A 22,100-nucleotide genomic window follows, 5' to 3' on the forward strand; every position below is an offset into this window, starting at 1 on the left:
ATAATAAATTTAGTTGATAGGATTCAATTCTTATTCAAGTCTTCTTGTAAGGCCACAACATCTTCACTACTCTTGATGGTTCGTCCCAACTTTGCATCATCTGCAAACAACTGAATATTTCCATCCAAATCTTCACCTATATCATTAATATACAAGTTAAACAGTAAAAAAAGTTTTCTAAAAAGTCATGAATGCAGTTCAAGTAAAAACATTCATTATGACTACAAGTGGCTTGGGAGAAAGCAAACTATGCAGCCATCCACAACAGTTTTTAAAATAATCCCATCAACTTTTACAAGGGACAGGTGCAGACAACTTGCCTCCTGGTCCCATGCAGAGTCTCAAAAGGTGCAGCCTCTTGAGCCTAGGCATAGGACTAGCTTCTGTCACATCCAGATGATACACTCTAAACAATATCCAAAAACAACTTGAAAACTGATATCTTATGATCTGCCTTCACCCCTTTGCAATTGGATTACCAGTTTCCTGTGTAGTTCACTACACATCATGGTGGATGGCGTCCCAATGATAATCAACTAATGTACAGGTCCCAGAGCTCTGTATTTTTGTCCATCCTCTTATTTCTATATGTGCTTTCAGCTGATCTCAAATTTCTCCATATCTTTTAATGCAGTACACTCATTCCTCTTTGATTTTACAGACCTTGTTAAATGAAAAAGAGAAATCAATGGCTTAAAATACTGATCCCTGTTTTTAAATGGGATAAAAAGTCTGTGAACTTCAATGCTATCAAATGCAGTCTTGTCCTCTTTCTTGCAATAAAGATTTCACTCACTTCACTTCTTACTTTTGATAATACATGGCTATGCTATCCATACAAGCAGTGGCGGCTCGTGGCTTGAAATCGTGGGGGGTGCTGCAACTTTCGAAATATACATACACACAGTACAGTGTATATGTGTTTGGATAAACTATCAAAATTATGGTAAAAATTTTTAAAAAAATTAACATAAAAAAATATTGTTTATTATCGATAAAATTATACAGTTTGGTATAATTCAAAATTACTTAAAAATGAAATATATTCTTCTTGTTTTGTTTCATGACAAAATATCGTTTATTATCGATAAATATTGTTTATTATCATCTTCAATTGTAATGTCCAAATATTTAAAGAGATGGAGTAAACACGATAAGCACTACGAACACTCTACTATAGTATGCCCATGCTTTTGAGATCTCCACTTGGAAACTTGCCAAGAATAGTCGATTTATGCTGAAGGGGAGAAAGAAATGAAGGACGTATGAATTGGTTGCCAACACGCAAAATTATGTGCTTTATAGGTAAATTTTTCCAACTGTTATACAAGCAACATAGTTAACTACAATGATCATAAAACAGAAGTTAATTTTCCGACGTGTAATAATAAACAACTCATCCCGCAATACGGATTGATTACTATTATTGGAATGGATTCTCCTTTTTGTGACATGCACAGAAGTGTCAAAGGGTCTCTAATCTGTGGGTGAACGATACTGGCGCAAACTGCATATAAACAACAGTGGAACTGCATGATGGATTACAGTGCCGCATTACAGAAATAGCTCACATCTCACTATGACGTGCATATACTTGCATGCGTAGCAATATGACACTGTAATAAACACAGTGCTGCTAGCGTCCTTCGCCCTCCTAAGTGCTAGAAGATGGATTTTTTTTTTTTTTTATACAAAATAAGAGAATTGTATAGGATTGTTGATGATAAAATTAAATATTACAAGCAAATATAAATAAAGTAAATAAATATATTTATATATCGAGAAAATTGGGGGTGCTGCAGTGCCTATGCACGAGCTGCCCCTGCAAACAAGATCCTGGGATGACATGAACCTCTAGCCTTTCTCAGCACAAACAGATCTTAGCCTCACACTCCAAAAAGCTAAAGTCTCTTTTTCTGCTAGAGACATCTACTTCTCATTACTACCTATGCAGCGGCTAACTCTATATAAATCTCAGTTCCATCAAATCTTGAAATACTGCTCTTGTAGCAGTGATTACCTTACAGAAGAACATGCTGAAAATCAGAGATAAGATTATTAACTCTTTATGAGATTTTTGTATGGCAACTTCTGAATCTGGAGAGAGAGAGAGAGAGAGAGAGAGAGAGAGAGATATGCACAGATGCAATCACCTGGGTTCCTTGTGGATGAAGAAGTGGAGGTACTTCTTCCGAAGTGCCTCTGTAGCACAATTGGAAGAACGACGGTACATTGCGCCCTTCGATTGGAATAGGCCTAAGTTAGATTCTCATTGTGATGGGAGGAATCTTTATGCGGACTTTTTCAGTTGAAGGTGAGTTAACCGATCTCATATGGAGGTGGCAGGGTTTTTTTCTCCCGCATAGAGACAAATCGGCCGTTCAGAACACACGCATTTTACAGACAAAAAATACTAGTTGTGATGGTGGGCAGTAGATGGTGTTGATGGAGATGATTGGTAGTAGTGGTGGAGACAGTTGTATAATGGGTGTCCTCCCGCAATGAGTCTTCGGACTCCTTGGAGGTGTCACGAATAATAATAATAATAATAAAAAAATTACTCCCTACAGAAACAGAACAAAGGTTTGGGGGTTACAAAAAGTGGCCAACTGGAGGAAAAGAAGGGTTAAAATAAAAACCTGTTAGAGATTTATATTTAGATAACTACTATTGCCAGGTGAAATACCACCACCTTACTGGAATTCTGAAATGATTATTGCCATATTCAGTACCCAATTTTTGTTTTTCCCCTTTACACATGCAGTATGAGTGACATTCTCATATCTTAACTAGGGAATAGTACTTCCTCTATTTGAGGGTAAAATAGTAAATTAGCTCTACAAGTCTGGCCACTAGATTTGCAGATACACAAGATGAACCTGAACCTGATGTTAAAGTGTCAGGACTGTTGCCACCAATCATGTTGATGGGGGTGGGGAGTGAGTCCAAATATATCAGCATGCAAGAAGAACTGTTAAGGCCATACATTGACAATGATAAAAAAATGATCAAAATGATCAAAGAAAATTATCAAAAAAAAAAAATTGAGTGGCAATTCAGTTTACTGATTACCCATTACATGAGCCTTTTCCTGCTAGTTTCTAACATCAACAATGAAAAACTATAATAAATAACAGTAACAATACAATTAAAAAAATGATGAAATAAAAAATTACAGAAAACAAAAATACACTCCCAAATAATAACCCCACAATACAAATTCCATGCAAAACAAAAGACATTGTCTTATTCGCTTTAACATCTGAGACCTTAACATAATTTGCACTCTCTCCCCCTTGCATGCAAATAAGGTGCACAGGCTTGTTCACCTCCATTATTTTAACTACTTTCAGGATGATTCTTTCTATGAGAAAGGTAGAACATTTGCATTTGTCAATCTGTCATTTCATATCCACAATTACTAAGTCTTGAATCCCCCCCATGCCCCCCCCCATCTCACTTTGCTGGCTTTACCATTCTCCTCATTCTGATCACTATGCTGAGTGCTTTGATTACTGATCTCTGAAAGTCAATTTTCTGCAGTTCCAAAATGTGAGATTGAGGAACATAACTGAAGTCTCAAAGCTTCCCCTTCTTGAGTTTCACAGATCAAGCTGGAAGAGAAACTGAATTATTCACTTTCAGTAATGATTAACACAAATTGTGCATCTACCAGAACATGCAATAGTCCTCCTCATCCATTAATAACACTTTTCTTAACCAGCTCTCCTTCCAGTATATGGTAGATGTTAGTTCTTTTGGCAACTGACCATAACTTTCCAAGTTTCCTTTATTAGGTAACAGCCTTCACCAGCCACTCTCAGCCTCTGGTTTTTTTGGCACTACAATGACATCAACATAAGATGATTGCCAGGATGGTAAGATTACTGTACCCACTCTTCTAATCTAAACATTTGCTCTGACTAAATTATGATATTCCCTGCTGGAATACAAGATTATTCCCCAATTCGAAGAAAACCTCTGATCACTATCCAAGTCTTGGTTTTACAAGTGTGCCAAGTAATCTAAAATAAAAATTCAGCATATCACAAATGGTTCAAATCAAAATCCCTAATTTGCACTCAGCCTCCATTACTCACCTCTGGATAATTCATCCCCTGGAATCACGAAAACCAGAAACTGTATATAATAGTCAAGGTGCACAAGTATCAGAGCCTTTCTTATAAAGAGGGATAACAATCTATTAACATATTCAACACTGAAGTAACCCTTTGAGCTATTTTGTCAACACCGACATCCTCAGTTTTTCGTCATCAGTAAACTGGATTAACACTCAAATTTTTTCTTATATCATTGATGTGCAAGTAAACAGAAGCAGCAGCCCAAATACAGAACCCTACAGAACTCCACTGGTTACCTGCATTCTACTCCATATATTACTCTCTGCCTGCCAGCTACTCTCTTTCTCTCTCTCTTATCCATGCCACCAACTTCATATTTATTCCTACTTTGCAAAGTCCAGAAGTATTATGGTATAGCTATTTCATCTCAACTGCCAATATTATAAAAAGTGAGTAAATTACCTAAGACAGGACCTGCTCTTCACAAAACTATGCTGTCCCTTATAGAATGGCTACCTGAATCATTCTTTTGAATTGATGTTTCATTTATTAATCTTTCAAAGTAATTACTCCAGCCATCTAGAATATCTTTCAGTTTTCATGTCACCTTTATCATCTGATTCCTTTTACAGTATTTTTTCCTCCATTTCTAAGCATTTTCAATAACCTCTAGACTATTCTGCCATCTTCCTGGTATTTATCTTCTATATTCTTACTTAAGTCTTCCCATGATTTAGCTACTTTTACATACTGCTTTCCTTGTATTTTTCTTTCTATTCTCTTAGAACAGATGCAGACTAACTTGCCTTACTTTTCTTTTTCTTGATTGCTTCTTTAGCTTTCTAAATCTATCATGAAGTTCTAATTTTTCTACCCTTACATACAGCTTTACATCACATACTTCTCTGGCTGAATCACTATTTGATTCAGAGTTTGCCACTGAATCTTCAAGGTTCGGTTCTTGTTTTCAAACCTTCTTCAATACTGTCTGTGTATTTGACTGCACACTTTTCTTTTTAATATGATATTATCTGCTCCAAATTAAATAGTGATCACATCCTATTTCAAATCCCCTTATGTGTTCTTGTGTCTATTAACTGTAACAGTCCATGAAACGTATTTCTTGTTACTTAAGTATAAAGAGCTAATAAGTTTCATTTCGGCAATGAAAACATTACTAAAATTAAGGGAATATTAAATCCCACATAGTTTTAAAACCGAATAAGAAACTCAAAGATTGGAATCAGAGAGTTTCTTGCCGAATATAGTAAACTATAAAGTATCGGCGACACTAGCATTAGCCAATGCAAGTGATCCTAGTACGTAGTACAATCTCGGGCAACTCGTTGCAAAGGTGAGTAAAGTTCAGATCGCTATTCTTAGGTATTTTCCATAATGAAGCTTATTAGCTCTTTATACTTAAGTAACTTAATGGTTGCACCTACTTGGAAAACTCGTTCGCAGAGTATATAAGTTCTTTTTGCTATACACTTCGGTATTAGGTCTAGCTACTCACTGATGAAGCCTCAAAAAAGGCTGAAACCGGTCTGGGTAGTGACCTCCCTCCATAATGTAATAACAGCATACATTTCCTAGGAAATGTGTTTTTACATTATGGAAAATACCTAAGAATAGCGATCTGAACTTTACTCACCTTTGCAACGAGTTGCCCGAGATTGTATTACGTACTAGGATCACTTGCATTGGCTAATGCTAGTGTCGCCGATACTTTATAGTTTACTATATTCGGCAAGAAACTCTCTGATTCCAATCTTTGAGTTTCTTATTCGGTTTTAAGACTATGTGGGATTTAATATCCCCTTAATTTTAGTAATATTTCTTGTGTCTTCTCTCCATGTGAATTTGTGCACATGTTTATGTTGGAACACGGCATTGGTAATGACTAGTCCATGTCATGAAAGAAATCCAGCAGGTTATTATTATTATTTATTATTATTAGTTTTGTGAGCCTCCATAGCTCAGTCGATATAGACAAAGCCCTTTGGTCAAAAAAGACCTGGGTTTCATTCCCATCAGTGAATTATCTGGTCTTGTTCGAAGAAAGATGAGCTAGCTGGTCTCACACGGAGGTAAGGGGCTTATTCACCCAGAAACTTGGGTTTTTTGTCCCCCCCCCAGAACAGGCAAACAGGCCCCGTGAACACATGTATCTACAGATATTGGACACACCAGGAGGCATAGGGCTAACCACCTTATCCTCGAGTTACTGTTGCGGTTAATAGTTGGAAAAACCTCGACACCGTAAAAGGTAGAAGAGGGAGGATTAAGTAAAGTAAGTCAAGTAATTATTAGTTTTGCTATTTTGTCCAAATTTTCTCAAAACATTTCTATATGTCTAGGTATTCATTTTCTACTCTGCTATTTAGATCTCCAACAAGGACCAACTTTGCGTTTCTGCAATGACTCAGAAAAATTCTTCCACTCTTTCCTTAAACCTCCTGTGGAACCATAGATACAAATAAGTACCACTGTCCAATTCCCCATTCTAATGATTGTCCACACTCTACCTATTCCTTCCTTCCTTCCCCCTGATAATTATTTCCTGAATATAACATGCATTTGTTGTTTAGAAAAATCTCACCTGTAAAGTGCAGTAAATCATCACTTAGTGATCCAAATGGAATATATTCAATGTTCAAACTCTCAAAGTTAGATCATTCTATTTTAAATTTACTCTAAATTTAAATTACTTTATTTTAAATAATCAGTATCATGAAAATGAAAAAATAATATTGAAAACACCATTAAAGCCACTACTAAACCAAAGTACCAGTCATCATATCAGATTCACTGTTAAAGTTTATTAGTTATAGTTTTCCTAAGAATATACTTTTCTTCTCTTTTTTTAATTTTTCTCTAAAGTAACTTAAAAAAAATTAGATATAAATTTGGCTTACTAATGCATTCAGGTAGTGTGGTTATGTTCCATTTTAAGCGTGATGTACAATGAATATGTTGATGCTTCATATGGCGTGTTGGAATTACATATCCTTCATTGCACAGATACTCACAAACTGTTGATAAATGATATTCTTTTGATTTGGATTTGCATTTAACTCTTCCATTTTTTATAGCAGGGGGATAGGAGCATGCTGGTGCTAGATTAAAGAAGAAAAACAAAACAAATCTGTAATACATTGCCATATAAAATTTCTAATTAGACCAAATGATATGATAAATTTAGTTTAATCCTTTATCCCAGTGAGAGCAAATAAAGTTTGCACCTGAAAATATCTTCAGGACTGAATATAGTGTTGTACTATCTTACCTGGGTAAGTAGTGCAACACCAGGCAACTCACTGCAAAGGTGGAGCAAGCTACTAACACTCCTATCCCAGTATCTCCCATAATGCAAAACACATCTCCTTCGGATATGTATACTGTTATGCATTAAGGGATTGGCCACTACCCAGACTAGTTTCGACCTTTATTGAGGTCTCTTCAGTGGAAGCCAGGCCCAGAGTTGGAGATACTGGCAGAAGCAAGGTCATCTTTACCTATAGGAGTTGCCAAAAGGTTTGCCACCTTTTTTTATTAAATTACTCTGGATTTAGAGAAAGATGTTGAAAGTTTATTTTTCACTAGGTTAGACTATGATAAATTTAGTTTAATCCTTTATCCCAGTGAGAGCAAACAAAGTTTGCACCTGAAAATATCTTCAGGACTGAATATGGTGTTGTACTATATTGATTGTGATTGTACTATGAAAGATTAGGGGTGTTCAGGTGCAAACTTTGTTTGCTCTCACTGGGATAAAGGATTAAACTAAATTTATCATAGTCTAACCTAGTGAAAAATAAACTTTCAACATAATTAGAATAAAGTACACTTAAATAGTCAATGCATTAAACAATGCAGTTAAAAAATCTTCATATGCATTTTATTCCCATAAGGGAGTTGTTAGGGTTAAAGGAACTTTAACTTTGTGAAGACTGATGGGACAGTCAATCTCCACCCTCAGACACAAGTGATAACTGGCTCAAGATAATGATTTCATAGACATCAAGGTTGATCAAGAGAGTATTGCAGTTAATTGCTGCCATCTCACAGTCTTTAGGTACAATATTTAGTGAAGATGGCAAATTAAATTTGGAAACAGACAGCAGAATTAGTAAAGCTAGTTTGGTAGGAAATTAACTAAATAAATTTATATGGAATAAGAGAGAAATTAGTCAAAACACTAAATTAGTTTATATAAGACAGTGTTCAAACCAGTTTTAACTTATGGATCTGAGAGCTGGTTTAGAAATAAAACACTTGACCAAAGACTAGAAACCACAGATATGAGAGTCCTGAGAGAATAGATGGCATCAATGGCAATATCATATTAAAAATGAGGATATTATGAAAGAACTTGACATTGTCAGCATCCAGGAATGTGTTAGCAGAGCTAATCTCAGGTAGTATGATTCACTTAAACAGAATGGGAGAGGAAAGATAAGCAAAACAAGTGTTCTTTGCCAGAATGGTCTTGGTCTCCCTCTGGGTTTTGTTTTCAAAACCAAAGAGGAAGACCAAGATGTAGGTGAATTGATACAGTAAAAAATGCCTTAGAAGACAGAAATATAAGATCTGATAATATTGGAATATTGATATCTTGTTTTTATAGAAACTTGTGCCATAGTTCTATACAATATATACACAAAAACACAAGGTAAAAGAATTATTTATTAAATATAAATATACTGCTATATATTTCAGTATGAAATTAGACCATTGTCAGTGGCTTAACTGTTTGCATTCTCCCTTGTAACAACTGTTTTTAGGCCACTGATGACTGTCTGTTAATTTCAGACTGAATATATATATGGCAGTATATTTAATAAATAATACTTCTGCCTTGTGTTTTTCTGTGTATATATATATATATATATGAAAAACCTTTAATGACTAATACCGAGAGATAAAAAGATGACAAGATATATTTAAAAAGATACTACTAGTTTACTAGTTTTGTTGAATAGATCAACATCCTTAGGTATCACAATCAAAGAAATATATAAAAATATTACAGAGACTTAAAATTGTAATAACAGAACAAGTATAAAAAGACAGTTACTTACAGAAGAAACAGAAATTGAAAATGAACTCCTTTTTCTTAAAAAAACTTTCATTAACAATGGTTTCTCTCCAAAGAAAATTGACAAATTTCTTTCCCCCAGGCACTCAACTACTTCTGAAGATCCCTCTTCCCCAAGAGCCGTCATCTCCTTGCCTTACATCAGCTCTCTCACAAAAACTAGCCAAGATTCTCAAGAAATTTAACTTCAAAACTTGCTTCACTATGCTTCCAAAACTTTGTTCATTACTTAGCAAACATAAACAGAAACATCTTCCTACTCAGTTTCCAGGAGTGTACAAGATTTTGTGTGATTGTGGAAAGCCATACTATGGGCAGACTGCAAATCCATCCTTCTACGTTTAGATGAACACCATAGAGATATCTCCTATAACAGGACTAGAGCTAGCGCTCTCTCTAGCCACGTTCTCTTTTCAGCTAACTCAGACGAAGGCCGCCAACACATTGTAAACTGGACTCAAACTTCTAACATCCATGTGTGCTATGATGAACTCGAAAGAAAGATTGTCGAATCCAGGGAAATTTCTCTAGATTCCTCTCATATCAACAACAGCTTGAGTTACAATCTCTCTGATGCACACGTTGCTTCTGTTCAGTACTGGCGCACTCACGATAGCGCGTAGAATACGTTTGTTTGGAACTCATACTCGCATTTGTTTTTCAAACATGCTACTGTCTTTTTATACTTGTTCTATTATTACAATTTTAAGTCTCTGTAATATTTTTATATATTTCTTTGATTGTGATACCTGAGGATGTTGATCTATTCAACAAAACTAGTAAACTAGTAGTATCTTTTTAAATATACCTTGTCATCTTTTTATCTCTCGGTATTAGTCATTAAAGGTTTTTCATAATATTCCGAGTAAAAATGAATTCTGAAAATATATTATATATATATATATATGAGGATGGTCTGAAAATCTCTATGGCCATAGATTTTTTACGACAAGAAATTTTTTTTTCTAAGTTGGTACATCTGTCATAAGCATCCATGTGAAATTGCAAGTCATTCTATCAAGTAGTTTGTTTTATACAGCTGTCTGAAGCAAAAGTGTTGTCTGTATCCCTTGAAATGGATAAAACTGAGTGTCATGCAGTTATAAAATTCTTTGTAAAAGAAGGTTTAGCACCAAAAGAAATTCATTCAAAGTTCATAAATGTTCATGGGCTCTCTTCTCCTTCTGTTTTCACAATTAAGAAATGGGCTGCCATGTTTAAATGTGGCCATATCAGCCTTGAAGATGATCCAAGTGAAGGATGTCCATAAAGTACAACACCAGAAATCACTGATCAAGTGTACGATATGGTATTGGATGGACCAGCGAGTCAAAGTGTGTGAAATTGCTGAGACTATAGGCATTTCAAAAGAACATGTAGGATATATTTTGCATGAAGAATTGGATATGAAAATGCTTTGTGCAAGATGGGTGCCACGCTTGCTCACAGCAATCAAAAACACACTCGCATGGAAATCTCCAAACAGTGCTTGGAGCATTTTAAAAAGAATAAAACTCATTTTGTACATCGATTTATTACTATGGATGAGACTTGGATTCACCATTACACACCAGAATCCAAACAGCAGTCAAAAAAACAATGGAGAGAAGCTAGTTGTTCAGCACCAAAGAAGACAAAGTCAGTTCCATCAGCAGGAAAGGTCGTGGCATCGGTGTTTTAAGATGCTAAAGGCATTTTGTTTATTAATTATCTTGAAAAGGGTAAAACAATAACCAGAGAATATTATTCTGATCTTTTAACCAGACTAGATGAAAAAATTGAGAAAAAATCAGGTTTGCAGAAGAAAAAAATCATCTTTGATCAGGACAATGCAGTTGCCCACAAAGGTGTTTTGGCAATGAGAAAATTAAGGGAATCTGCACTATGAATTGTTGGAACATCCACCCTATTCCCCAGATTTGTCTCCCTCTGACTTCTATCTCTTCCCAAAACTAAAACTCTTCCTCACTGGTCAGCGTTTTTTTCTTCGAATCAACAGGTGATTGCAGCTGAAGAGAGGTATTTTGCAGATCTTACTGAGAACCACTACGGGGACAGGATAATGGAACTGGAGCATCGCTGTAATAAATGTATTAGTTTTAAGGGGATTATGTTGAAAAATAAAAATAATTTTGAAATTATAAATTCGTTTTTCGTTGTTAGGCTGAGAATTTTCAGACCACCCTCGTATATTGTATGGAATGTTGACAGATAACAGGCTAATCTGGAGGGAAATTGTTGATAGGAAGGTAGCAATGATGTAACTTTTCATGTAATATTGCGATAAGATCCTGCATATATCCCTGAGAGTATATGTCAGGAATTTAAAATGATGATGATGTAAACCTTGTATTTTTTTGTTTGTTTGTTTGTTTTGTTTAAATATGATAGTGTCAGTATGCACCAATGCAAGATAGAACAATGACAGCAAAGACCATGTTATCTGGTGATTTGAATTTTCACGATGTTGGGCAGTGCAGTGTGCGAGATGTATTCAATGCGAAAATTAAAGGATATATGGAAGGAAATTTAAACTGGAGAGCAAGTGTGTGTGTGTTAAATGTTTCAAAAGTGAGTGCTAGTTAGGTGACAAGAATGAAGCAAATGTTAGTAGAGTGGACAGTATCGACGGTGGAATAGAAAATGTAGGAATTAATGTTGAATGTGCAGCGGTGGAAATACAGGAGAACAAAATGGACACAAAAAAGAAATAGTGCACTTGAATGTTATCCTTCAGAGGACAAAAAGCAAAATTAAACAGTTGCAGAAGTGGTGTGGTGTGGCAAGAGATTAGTAGGGCTGAGAAGCGTAAGAAGCAGGTGGTCTGATGTAAGAATCGAGACTATGCAAACAAACGAGAAAAATAAGGAAATGAGAAATTGATGTATGGAGACTCAATGATCAGAGCAGTACTTAATGAAAGTGTAACAAAATCATGTTTCCCTGACATTAAATTAATGGTATCAGTCATGCCATCTGGATGCAAAAAGATAAGGTGAAAGAATTAATTGTCTTGATTGGTACTAATGATTTGAGAGGTGTGAAGTATTCTACTAAGGAGGATGTAAAAGAGTTGTTAGACAAAGCAGAAATGAAGAGTGAGAAGGTGAAGATTGTAAGTCTCCTATCATGCTACGATAGAGAAAAAAATGAGAAGGGCATTGATAATTATCAATGCCCTTCTCAATACCTACATATTGATTATAATCAATATGTAGGTAGTGCAGAAAGAATGATGTAGTATTTTGTGCGTAGATCTGGGCAACAGGGTTTCTTGGTGATGGAGGAGGAGGTAGGGAGGATTCAGAGGCGAGTGACCAAGATGGTAGCAGGTCTATGGAATGAACCTTACAAGAACAGGTTGAAGAGCAGCTTGGGTTACAGAAACTGGTTAATAGACGGAAAAGGGGTGATATGATTGAGACATTCAAATTACTGAGGGGTTGTTACAAGATTAATTCAGATGAAATTTTTCAGAACGAGTGTGGTGGTGGGAGAAATAGGGGCCATCCATGGAAACTGAGCAAGAGTGTAGTTAGCAGGTATTAGAAATAGTTTTTTTACTTGGAGAGTGGTGAATGAGTAGAATAAGCTGCCACAGTGTGCTGTGGGTGCCATGACTGTGAATGAGTTCAAAGCAAAGTATGATCAGATACTGTGCAAATGCTGAATAGTTCTTGACATGATCTTTAGGGCTTCCCTCGATGAGTCTAAGGACACCTTGGAGTTGTTCGTAATAATAATATTTGTGGATCTGTGGTCTGTGTGTGTGTGTGTGTGATGGAAAGAATGATTTGTATGATACATGGACTGCATCTGCATGGTTTTGGTGTTAGGTGTCTAAAGAGAGCCTTGCTCACTGAGCATGGTGAAGCACAAATTCAGAAAACTTAAGAATTAAGGTGGAAGCAATTAAGTGAGCATGAAGACACCCATGAGGCAAGTGAGAGCGAGAATGACCAAGTGCGGAATCTAGTCTCTCAAGCAAAAATACTGAATGGGATAGTCAATTCAGGAAGTAATCGAGGCTGGGATCCTAAAGAGATGCTGCAGTTTCTATATACTAATATCAGGTGAAACCTCACTAAAAGTTATAGGCATTGGTGAGATCTGGTTAACAGCAGTTGATGATGATGTAGTTACATTGATAGAATGTGAAGGAATTAGTATTTTCAGGTAAGATAGAACAAGGAGAGGAGTACTGCTGACAATAGCAAATAAACTGTAGCCAAAAAGAAAAAGAGATAAGCGGAAGAAAGATTGTTCATTTGAAGCAGCTTGGTGTGAAATCTTCCCTGAAATCTTTCCTTTCTTCCTTCCAATCTTTACCTTCATAGTAAGAGAAAATGCAGTTAGTTGTTGCTATGGGGCTGGAGTTCCAGGGATGATCTGGAAGACGTGCATCAGGAAATTAGTATAATGAGTGCAGGTCGATTGATTATTATGGGTAACTTCGACTATGGAGATATAGAGTGGAAGGTAAAAGGTTCATGTGGCATGAAGGAAATAGATTGATTCACCTACTAACAGACAGTTACTTGACTCAGCATGCGATGGAGGGGACTCGAGGTGTGAGAGTATTGGACCTGGTCATAGGATTGGAAGAGTTATTTCATAACTACAGTGACCACATTGCCTCCAATTGGTGAAAATGACCATGTGTTCTTAACTTGGGAGACAGAATAGTGGGAATATTCTGTCAAGAAGGTGATATATGTGGAACTACAAGGCAAGTTATTATGAAAAGCTTAGGAGGAAGTTTAAATCTGTGCCATGGCATAAAATTCTGCAAGGGAAGGATGTTAATAGTGCATCGGAGATAATTAAGGGGCATCTAGAGGAAGCGATATTAAATTGTATACGTAACTAACAGTAAGCTTAGGATTTGAGAGTTATTCATGATTTATTTTTAATGGATAAAAAGATGCTTTATTAACTTGCTTATATTTTGCTGAATTTCAAATCAGCATCATCATCAGAGCACAACACAGCATGTATACATTGATAGGGAATTGAAGTTTAGGGGGCACATTGCAAAAGTGGCTAAATCAGCTCATCAAATCACTTGGCTTCTGAAAAATAATTTAACATGCAGAGACAAACAAGTTATTATTCCTCTGTATGGAGCCTTGATAAGACCCCATCTGGACTGCTGTGCCCAGTTATGGGCGCCAGGGTTTCTTCGTGATGGGGACGAAGTGGAGAGGATCCAGAAACGAGTGACCAAGATGATAGCAGGTCTGTGGAATGAACCTTATGAGAATAGGTTGAAGATTTGCGGGTTGCAAAAATTGGTCGATAGGCGGAAAAGGGATGATATGATTGAGACATTCAAATTATTGAAGGGTTACTATAAGATTAATCCAGAAGATATTTTTGAAAATAGGACTGGTGGTGGGAGGACTAGGGGCCATGCATGGAAGCTGGGCAAGAATGTGGTTAACAAGAGTGTTAGAGCTAGGTTTTTTACTTGGAGAATGGAATAAGCTGCCAGAGTCTGTGGTGGGTACTACGACCGTGAACAAGTTCAAGGCAGGGTATGATAGATACTGTGTGAATGTCGAATAGTTGTTCTTGACATGATGTTAGGGCCTCCCTCGATGAGTCTGACTCCTTGGAGTTGCCTGGAATAATAATAATAATACATGACAGTGAGTAAATGAAACAATACAATTGTAACAGACAAAAGATCAAAAGTCCTATTTTGGTGCTCTCTAATATAGTTGTTTTTTTTACAACATTAGAGGGTGCCAAAATTAGCAGAATTTTGCTAATTAGCATAACCGAGTGAGAAAACTTCCAACAACTATCTCTAATCCAGAGTATTTTAATAATAAGGTGTAAAACCTTTTGGTTACTCATATATAAAAATATGACTTTCACATTACTTCAACCTTCATATCACCAAGTTGAAGTAATGTGGAAGTCTCATCAGTGGGAGTCCAGACCATCTGGGTCTGGACTCCCACTGATGAGACCTCAATAAAGGTCGAAACTGATCTGGGTAATGACCCTTCTCATAATGCATAGCATTATACATGTCCGTGAGGATATGTGCTTTGCATGATGGAATACTAAGGCAAGTGATGCGAGGTCATTAGCTTCTATATACGAGCTGTCAGGTCCTGAAAATAGTTCAGGTGCAAACTTTGTTTGCTTACACTTGGATAGATTAAACCAAGAATATAATTTCTTGGCATCTTTAATTTATAGCATATACTGACTGAAAGGAATATTACTCAAAAAAAAAAAAAAATTGCCACACACACATCTATGTAACAAATATAAAGGGGCTATCATGCTATACTTCAATTCACAAGTTAATTAAAAACTGCAGTTCTTTCTGATAAATACACTTCACTTCACATGCCTTATAATTCATTTTTGGCAAAGTGTTCATTCAATGATTTGTAGTTTCAATAAATTGTGATTTTTCAGTGAATTGTTGGTTTTCGACAAATTGCCTTTCAATAAATTCTCTTTTTGATTAATTGCTGTTCAATGAACTGCTTTTCGATTAATTGTTTATTTGATGAATTGTTTTTTTGATAAATTGCCTTTCAATGAATTGTTTTTGGCGAATTTTCCGGATATCCATTATCATACATGCTTTCCATTCCTGTGGGGATCTTTCCTGAATTAAGACTCAAATTATACATGAGAAGAGTTTAGTCAGCTCAGCTGACATACATGTTGATATTCCATCAGTTCCTATTGCTGAATTCTTATCTAAGTTATGCAAGAGATCCCACACAGTATATAAATATAGCTTCCACACAGTATCTATCATACTTTGCCTTGAACTCATTTACAGTCATGGCACCTCACAACAGACCCTGGCAACTTATTCCACTCATTCACCACTCTCCAAGTAAAAAAACCTATTCTAAAACCTTTGCTAACCACACTCTTGCCCAGTTTCCATGGATGGTCCCTAGTCCACCACCAGACCTGTTCTGAAAAATATCCTCTGAATTAATCTTATAGAAACCCTTCAGTAATTTGAATGTCTCAATCATATCACTCCTTTTCCGCCTATCAACCAATTTCTGAAACCCACAAATCTTCAACCTGTTCTCATAAGGTTCATTCCATAGACCTGCTATCATCTTGGTCACTCACCTCTGGATCCTCACTACCTCCTCCCTATAAAGAAGAAACCCTGGCGCCCAGATCTGAGCACAGTAGTCAAAATGGGGTCTTATCAAGGCTCGACAGAGAGGAAAAATAACTTAGTTGTCTCTGCTCGTCGAGGTATTCTTCAGTAACCAAGTGATTTGATGAGCTGATTTAGCCACTTTTGCAATATGCCTCCTAAACTTCAACTTCCTATCTATCAACGCTCTCAAATCCCTGGCCTCGTTAATCTCCTGGAGTACAGTTCCACCAATGTGGTATACTGCTGCTAATCTTTTCACCCCAAAATGCATAACATTACACTTTGCCACATTAAATTGACATCCATTCTCCTTAGCCCAGTCCTCCAATACAGTATACCCAAATCACCCTGCAAAATTTTGACATCATTTGCATTCACTATTGCTCTACCCAACTTTGCATCATCAGCAAACAAATGAATAGTTCCTCTCAGATCCTTTCTGATATCATTAATAAACAAATTAAATAGTAGTAGATTGCTTTGCATGGAGGGCACTAGCATCATCCTTGGAAGTGGCTGTGTTGTCCAACTGTTCAGATAAGTCCTTATTTTTAGTAAATATTCACAATATCACTAATCATTACAGGTGATATTTTCTTTATTTTGGCTGTGTTATTAAGTGTATTTGTTTAATCATTTTTAATCATTATTATTACATATTGTTTCAAAAGTGTTCTACATACATGGCACCAATGTGTACAAGAAAAATGGTGGCCGATATCGATATTCAATTATATGAATTTTTTTTTTTTAAATAACGAAACGTAAAGTTGATGTGATGATGAAGGTTAATTTTATCTAGAAACAGTTGTAATTCATGTTCGGGATGATCCCAGACTGCAAATACGTCGTCGACATATCTTAACCAAATTTTTGGTTTGGGTTCAAAAGTGAATATTTTTTCCTCAAGGTGTTCTAGAAACAAGTTTGCTAAACAAGAATGTGGTTAACAAGAGTGTTAGAGCTAGGTTTTTTACTTGGAGAGTGGTAAATGAGTGGAATAAGCTGCCAGAGTCTGTGGTGGGTACTACGACCGTGAACAAGTTCAAGGCAGGGTATGATAGATACTGTGTGAATGTCGAATAGTTGTTCTTGACATGATGTTAGGGCCTCCCTCGATGAGTCTGTCGACTCCTTGGAGTTGCCCGGAATAATAATAATAATACATGACAGTGAGTAAATGAAACAATACAATTGTAACAGACAAAAGATCAGAAGTCCTATTTTGGTGCTCTCTAATATAGTTGTTTTTTTACAACATTAGAGGGTGCCAAAATTAGCAGAATTTTGCTAATTAGCATAACCGAGTGAGAAAACTTCCAACAACTATCTCTAATCCAGAGTATTTTAATAATAAGGTGTAAAACCGTTTGGTTACTCATATATAAAAATATGACTTGCACATTACTTCAACCTTCATATCACCAAGTTGAAGTAATGTGGAAGTCTCATCAGTGGGAGTCCAGACCATCTGGGTCTGGACTCCCACTGATGAAACCTCAATAAAGGTCGAAACTGATCTGGGTAATGACCCTTCCCATAATGCATAGCATTATACATGTCTGTAAGGATATGTGCTTTGCATTATGGAATACTAAGGCAAGTGATGCGAGGTCATTAGCTTCTATATACGAGCTGTCAGGTCCTGAAAATAGTTCAGGTGCAAACTTTGTTTGCTTACACTTGAATAGATTAAACCAAGAATATAATTTCTTGGCATCTTTAATTTATAGCATATACTGACTGAAAGGAATATTACTCAAAAAAAAAAAAAAAATTGCCACACACACATCTATGTAACAAATATAAAGGGGCTATCATGCTATACTTCAATTCACAAGTTAATTAAAAACTGCAGTTCTTTCTGATAAATACACTTCACTTCACATGCCTTATAATTCATTTTTGGCAAAGTGTTCATTCAATGATTTGTAGTTTCAATAAATTGTGATTTTTCAATGAATTGTTGGTTTTCGACAAATTGCCTTTCAATAAATTCTCTTTTTGATTAATTGCTGTTCAATGAATTGCTTTTTCAAGGAACTGCCTTTTGATTAATTGCTGTTCAATGAACTGCTTTTCGATTAATTGTTTATTTGATGAATTGTTTTTTTGATAAATTGCCTTTCAATGAATTGTTTTCAGTGAATTTTCTGGATATCCATTATCATACATTCTTTCCATTCCTGTGGGGATCTTTCCTGAATTAAGACTCAAATTATACATGAGAAGAGCTTAGTCAGCTCAGCTGACATACATGTTGATATTCCATCAGTTCCTATTGCTGAATTCTTATCTAAGTTATGCAAGAGCTCTAAACCTCTTCATGCACTTCTATCCCTTCATTAAATGCAGTGATAGCACTATGTATTATGTTACATACAGTATATAAGGTTGATAGATCTTGGCGAAGTGAGCACTCTTTATTTGAACTATTGCATTATCTTCTGATACAAGGGTACCCTCTGCATTCAGTAAAGTCATTATTCCACATTCATTCTTTATTTTATTTGCAAAATAACTAAAAAATTCTTTGGGCTGCCTTTAGCCTGTGCAGTCAATTACTTTTCATACTCTAACTTAGTTTTCCATACAATACTCTTCACTTTTTTTTTGTCTGCTCTTTATACAACTCCTCTCATTCTTATGCTCATGATATTCCTTCCACATCATCTTCTTATGAATCTTTTGTTTAATGAGATTGCACATCCATTTCACTCCCATTCTATTTGTTCTGTGAACTCTTGGAACACATTCAGATACCATATCATTTAATTATCTTTTCAAAGCTTCCCATGCACTGCTGATATACTTCCCATTCAACACCCTATACCATGGAACCAAAGATAACTTTCTCCTGAGTTTGTCATAATTTCCAGATTTGTAGTTCAGCATGTAACCTGTCCTGATTGGAACATTCATATAGTTGGCTACTTCCCAGGTCAGTACAGCATGACCACTGTCACCAACTGGTGGCAAAATAACCACATCCTTAACTGAATCATCTCCTGATGCTATGATCAAATCTAACACTCTTTGTCTTCAAGTTGTTTCTATAACATGCTGCCTGATAAAGTTGTGCTGCAACAGCTCAATAAATTCTCCTGCATTCTTATCATGAGATTTCTCTTCTATCCAATCAATGTCTGGATAATTTAAATCACCAATAGTGACTGCTTCCTTAGTGCCCATCAGGATAACTGGGTGATGTATTTTATCATTCCCAGCAGCTGAACCACCAAGTCTGTAGCAACACCCAACCATATATTTCATCCTGTTAGCCTGAACTTATCAGAATATCAGAAAAGAAGAAAACATCAACCTATCAAAACTAAAAGATAGCTCAAGCAGAAGTCTATTTTTAGAACAGATGTGCTTGAAATTAAAACCCTCCATCTTACAGAACAGCGGAAAATTCTGGGAAGAAGGAAAAGAAACAGTGTTATCAATTGCAAAAGACACTCTAGGTTCCAAACCCAAAATAAACAAACAGTGGATAACCCAAGAAATCATAGCTACCATAGAAGAGAAAAGAGAGGCCAAGATACTTGTAAACCAACAAAACAATGAAGAGAATAGAGAAAAATACAGAGCACTAAAAAATAGAGTTGATAACCTATGCAAAAAAGCTAAAGAAAAATGGTTAGAAGAAAAAGCTAAGAAATGCCAAGAAGCATACCAACAAAACAACCTAAAAGTCTTCCATGATACTGTAAGAGAAATTACAAAGGAATTCTCAGCAAAAGCAGTAACAATGATGAACAACAAGATGACTGAAACCGGGAATATTGAATATATAAGAAAAATCTGGTCAAACCATTTTAAGACTATCTTCCACCAAGGAAACAAAACTACAATGCCAACAATAGAAGAAAATAATGATCACCCAAAAATTTTACAAGAAGAAGTTAGATATGCAATAAAACAGATGAAAAACAATAAAGCACTAGGCATTGATACTATCCCTACTGAACTGTGGTCATATAGAGGCAGCATATCAATAGAATATTTAACAAACCTATTCAATAAAATACTACAAACAGGAGAGATCCCAGATGACTGGAGAACTGGAAAGATCATCCCAATATACAAGAAAGGAGACAAAAGAGACTGCAGAAATTACAGACCAATCAATTTACTCCCTCACACCTATAAAATATTCATGAGAATTATACAAAATAGATTAAAAAACACCTACGAAGAAATGATAGGCATAGAACAAGCTGGTTTCCGAGGAAGCTATTCAACAATAGACCAAATTTTCACATTGCACCAACTAGCAGAACTCAGCTGGGAAGACCACAAAGAACTATATTGTTGTTTTGTGGACTTTAAACAAGCTTTCGATAACATCAACAGAGAAATCTTTCTCAAAATTCTACTAGAAAAAGCAATAGACAAATATATAATACAGTTTCTGATAAAATATTACTCTAAGACAAATGCAATAATTAAAAAGGACACACTCACAACAGAACCCATAGAGATCCAAAAAGGAGTAATGCAAGGATGCCCATTATCCCCATGCCTATTCAACATATATCTAGAAGAAGTTGTAAAGAAAGCAATAGACAATGAGCCTGGAATCAATGTCAACGGTTTAAACATAAATAATATCAAATATGCAGATGATCTCGTCCTTCTTGCAAGTACCCCAAATGAACTACAAAAGTTGATCAACAAGCTAAATGAAACCTGTAAAACATATGACATAACAATAAATATACAAAAGACAAAAGTGATGAAAATAGGGAGGTACAGAACTACCATCTCAGCCACCACCCTAAACGGAGAACAATTAGAACAAGTAGACAACTTCATATACCTTGGATCAAAACTAACAGAAACAATAGATGAACTCAAAACAATCAAACACAGAATAGCGATAGGATGGACCACCATGGGAAAATTACAGAAAATCTGGAAAACAAACAAGATATCTAAACAAGCCAAAATCAAACTATATGAAGCAATAATTATACCAACAGTCATCTATGGAGCACAAGTGTGGACAGTTAAAAAAAGAGAGGAGAAAAAACTGCTGGCATTTGAAATGAAATGCTTAAGAAAAATAAATAGAACAAGTTGGATAGAAAAGAAAACAAACATCACAGTCAGACAAGAACTATTGTATAAAAAGACAATAATAGAAAAAATTAGAAAACAACAACTGAGATGGTTTGGACACACTGCACGCATGGATGCAGACAGACTTCCTAACATCCTAATCAATACTTTTCCAAATGAAAAAAGAAGACCTGGAAGACCAAGAATTACCTGGCTGAAATTAATAAAGAACATCTCAGGATGCAGAACATATAAGGAACTTTTTCGAACAGCAAGGAATAGAGAAGACTGGAAGATCCTGCTCAAGAGAAGACTCAACCCATCTTAGACGGAAGAGAAGAAGAAGAGCCTGAACTTCACATACAGATAGCCTCAAACTTATTGCTACATGGAACATTTACTATTATTGTTTTCATGAATACAGAAATTCACATTCATAGAAATTCAAATTACATCCTAACTGGTCCCAACTCATCTGATATCATTAGTAGTATCACCCTCTCTTCTATTTCTTCAGTCCTTTCTAAAAATACTAAAATCCTAAAAAAATTCTAAAACTTCCTAAAAATCAGTGCCAGTTGCTACACCTGACTCGAATAGCCACATCTCACCAATGTCAATAATCTTAGTCCAAAATATTCACCAAGGCTGTGAACCCTTTGCACGCGCATGTGTGTGTGTGTGTGTGCGT

General features: G+C 35.8%; 1 protein-coding gene across 4 annotated transcripts in view; it reads right to left on the reverse strand.

Moving 5' to 3' along the window:
• LOC150105013 (sushi, von Willebrand factor type A, EGF and pentraxin domain-containing protein 1-like) overlaps positions 1-22,100 on the reverse strand; it is a 344,216-nt gene that overhangs the window by 95,319 nt on the left and 226,797 nt on the right. For 3 of the 4 annotated variants that reach the window (XM_090396104.1, XM_090396106.1, XM_090396102.1), the window contains one exon: positions 7,001-7,201. The exons of the other annotated variant lie outside the window; for it this stretch is intronic. In XM_090396104.1, coding sequence (XP_090252230.1) covers positions 7,001-7,201 — 201 coding nt within the window. The remainder of the gene's footprint in view (positions 1-7,000; positions 7,202-22,100) is intronic. 4 annotated transcript variants of the gene reach the window in all.

Source organism: Typopeltis vanoorti, chromosome 7 (assembly GCF_054136105.1).
Source record: "Typopeltis vanoorti isolate ZY-2024b chromosome 7, IOZ_Tvanoo_1.0, whole genome shotgun sequence".
In the NCBI taxonomy this organism is placed as follows: domain Eukaryota; kingdom Metazoa; phylum Arthropoda; class Arachnida; order Uropygi; family Thelyphonidae; genus Typopeltis; species Typopeltis vanoorti.